General features: G+C 42.9%; 1 protein-coding gene across 1 annotated transcript; it reads right to left on the reverse strand.

Annotated features, from left to right (window-relative positions):
- Positions 1 to 661: 661 nt before the first annotated feature.
- Positions 662 to 2,542, reverse strand: rasd4 (rasd family member 4). The gene has a single exon (XM_035616467.2). The coding sequence runs from the start codon at positions 2,371 to 2,373 to the stop codon at positions 1,747 to 1,749; it is 627 nt and encodes a 208-aa protein (XP_035472360.1). The 5' UTR covers positions 2,374 to 2,542; the 3' UTR covers positions 662 to 1,746.
- Between the last annotated feature and the right edge of the window lie 300 nt (positions 2,543 to 2,842).

Consider the following 2,842-nt stretch of genomic DNA (forward strand, 5'->3'; position numbering starts at 1 on the left):
CACGGTGTAGCAGGTGGGAAGTATATTTGTAATTGTTGGAGTAGTTTACATGACAACTTTATGGTGCTACTGAAGTCTCAACATTTTAGGAATGGACGAGAGGGCCAACCCTTTTTAGCATCATCGTGATTTATTTTTTTTAGTCTTGGTTGAAATGAAAACCTGCAGCCTCTCTTTCGACATGGCATATAATATACAGTATGTGTCAAAATGCATTGATAATTTTACTCTACAGAGAAATAAGTTGATGAAGTTTTGTTTTTTAATTTTTTTCGAGTCAAATTTTTGTTCATGCTCTGAAATATTGTTTAAAAAGATGTACTTCCTGATATTGACCTACAGAGAGCATTCCTTTCAGTTGCTGCAATATTGGTACATAATGACCACCAGGGGGCAATACAACACAGAGTAGCCAGCCCATGGAATTGAATTTGCTTGCGTTAGACCAATGTTAGTCCATTGTTCCCTTTATTTCACCTTGATACTTCACTCAGAGGTCTTGGTTTCTGATACCTAAGAGTCAGCATTTACAACTTTAAATAACAGACAGTTCAGTCTAGTGATGCAGCAGTTATTATTTTTCACTCTGTGAAAAGAAAACTTTGTTTCTAGAGCATCGCCAATCAAGAGAAGGAAGGAAACTCAACACAGTGGAACGACATTGATTCGATGTAATATTCCTTTTTTTTATTTGTTTAAAAAATGCTCCTTATCCAACAACAGAATTATTGACAGTTAGAGACGGCTCATGCATTTAAAACTTTTGACCGCAAAATTAGTCAAAGCTCTCCATATACATACCAGCTGTGCAGAAAGTGTAACCACATCAAGTGTCCACTCTAATATAGTAATAATAATACTGTACTGATGTACTCATCACTGACACTGAAAAATATAGTGAATATCTTTGCCTTCATCCACTCACACAACTTTTCTGTCACATAAAGAAAAATACCAGTATTGAAAATAACTAATTGAATTATAGAATGTTTGATTTATCTTAATGGAGCAGTAAAACAAACATCACTGTGGTGAATTGTCGACTAAAAGACACTTCAACATTTTAATTTTGGAAAGAAAAAAAAAGCGGGCGAAAAGAGACTTTCTACCATAACCAAAATAAACTATCAGTCATCTGAGAAGGAAAAACTCCCAATAAAACAAGAATTTATCACACAAGCAGCATTTTAAATGCTGCAGGGCAAACTACACAAGATTTCACGACATGCATTGCTGTCAAAAATATATACATATTCCAGGTTAACTTCTTCTTCTCTTGTTCACTTGATTCATAAAACATATCATACCAAGACGCAAACCGACTTTTGCATAAATACGCATGACTTCACAGTTATTACACCAGTAAAACATCACACGAACATACAGATAGTTGAGTGGAAAACTGAGCCTGTGATACATAATGATGCTTCTACGCTGTCACCGTTTGTTACCGCATCATTTTTTGACATTCACAGTAAGTAGTGTCTGCACGGGAATTTTTTTATTTCGCAGTCTGGCCACATTCTCTCAGGTCTTCGAGGATTTTCATCATTGCATGTTCGTCCTCATCGTAGCATCTTCTTGTCGTGATGGGACAGTTTATAAACTCGGTGTCTCGTTAGAGTCTTAAAACATTCAACCTTCTCCGTTTGATTTGTTTCTGTCCATTCGGCTCCTCGTCAGTGGAGCTCTTTGATTTTCTCTTTCCTCCCGGAATCTCTCTTTTCCTGTTGTTGCTTCACACCGCTATGAGGTGAGGCAGCTGTTGGTCTTTTTCATGGGAGGTCGCTTGTTGCTCTCCTTCGGGAAGGTCTCCCGTCTCCGGCACAGTGCCGGGCTGAGCCAGCTGGGCAGGTTGGCCTGCAGCAGCAGCTCCTTGAACGCCTCCAGCACGTTGATGTTGTCTTTGGCCGAGGACTCCAGGAAGCTGTGGTTCCAGTCCAGCTCCACCGTGGACAGCACGTCCTTGCTGGACACCTGGCGATCACCGTGACGGTCAATCTTGTTGCCTATTACCACAATGGGCGTGTACTTGTCCTCTTTGACCTCCAGGATCTCCTCTCGCAGACTCTTGACCGCCTCCAGGGACTCTGGGTCATCCACGGCGTAGACCAGGGCGAAGGCGTCGCTGTGCTGGATGGACAGCTTGCGCATGGCCGGGAAGGAGTAGCTGCCACTGGTGTCCATGATGTTGATGGAGACTTTGATGCCGCCCACCACATACTCCTTCCTGTGGAGCTCCTCCACCGTGCGCCGGTGTTTGGGTTCAAAGGTGTCTTTGAGGAAGCGTTGGATGATGGCTGTCTTACCCACTCCAGCTGCTCCAAGAAACACCAGGCGCACCTCTGTCTTTTCCTTCACTTTGAACGACATGGTGGTCGCCAGTTGTGTTTCCAAGCTCAAAAGAAGCTCCTCTGCCGTCTTATCTTAATCCCCCTCCTCTTTACCCGCTGAGCCTTGTCTGTACGTGGTTTTGAAGGGAGTGATGGAGCTGTACCGAAGAGGAGTATGATAGCAGAAGCATGTGAGTGTGCCTATCAGGCTGCACTCTGTATTTATGTTCACAGACGGCCCCCACCCACCGTCTGATCTCAGCCAATGAGGAGAGGGCAGTATCAACCTCTCTCTAACGTACAGCAGCAAATCAGAGACACTGATGCAAATTAAGTAGAGTAAGAAAACAAAAGAGGCGAAGGTAGCAGTGCTGCATTTCAGGTGTGACTGCGGCCGCCAAACAGACGAAGAAGTCAGAAGAGATCGGAGCCACAAATCTTCAAAAGTGGAATTGAATGTATCATAATAGTGTTGGAATTGCTCATAGGTTTCTGTGATAAAACTAGAA

This window comes from Scophthalmus maximus, chromosome 17 (assembly GCF_022379125.1).
Source record: "Scophthalmus maximus strain ysfricsl-2021 chromosome 17, ASM2237912v1, whole genome shotgun sequence".
NCBI lineage: Eukaryota > Metazoa > Chordata > Actinopteri > Pleuronectiformes > Scophthalmidae > Scophthalmus > Scophthalmus maximus.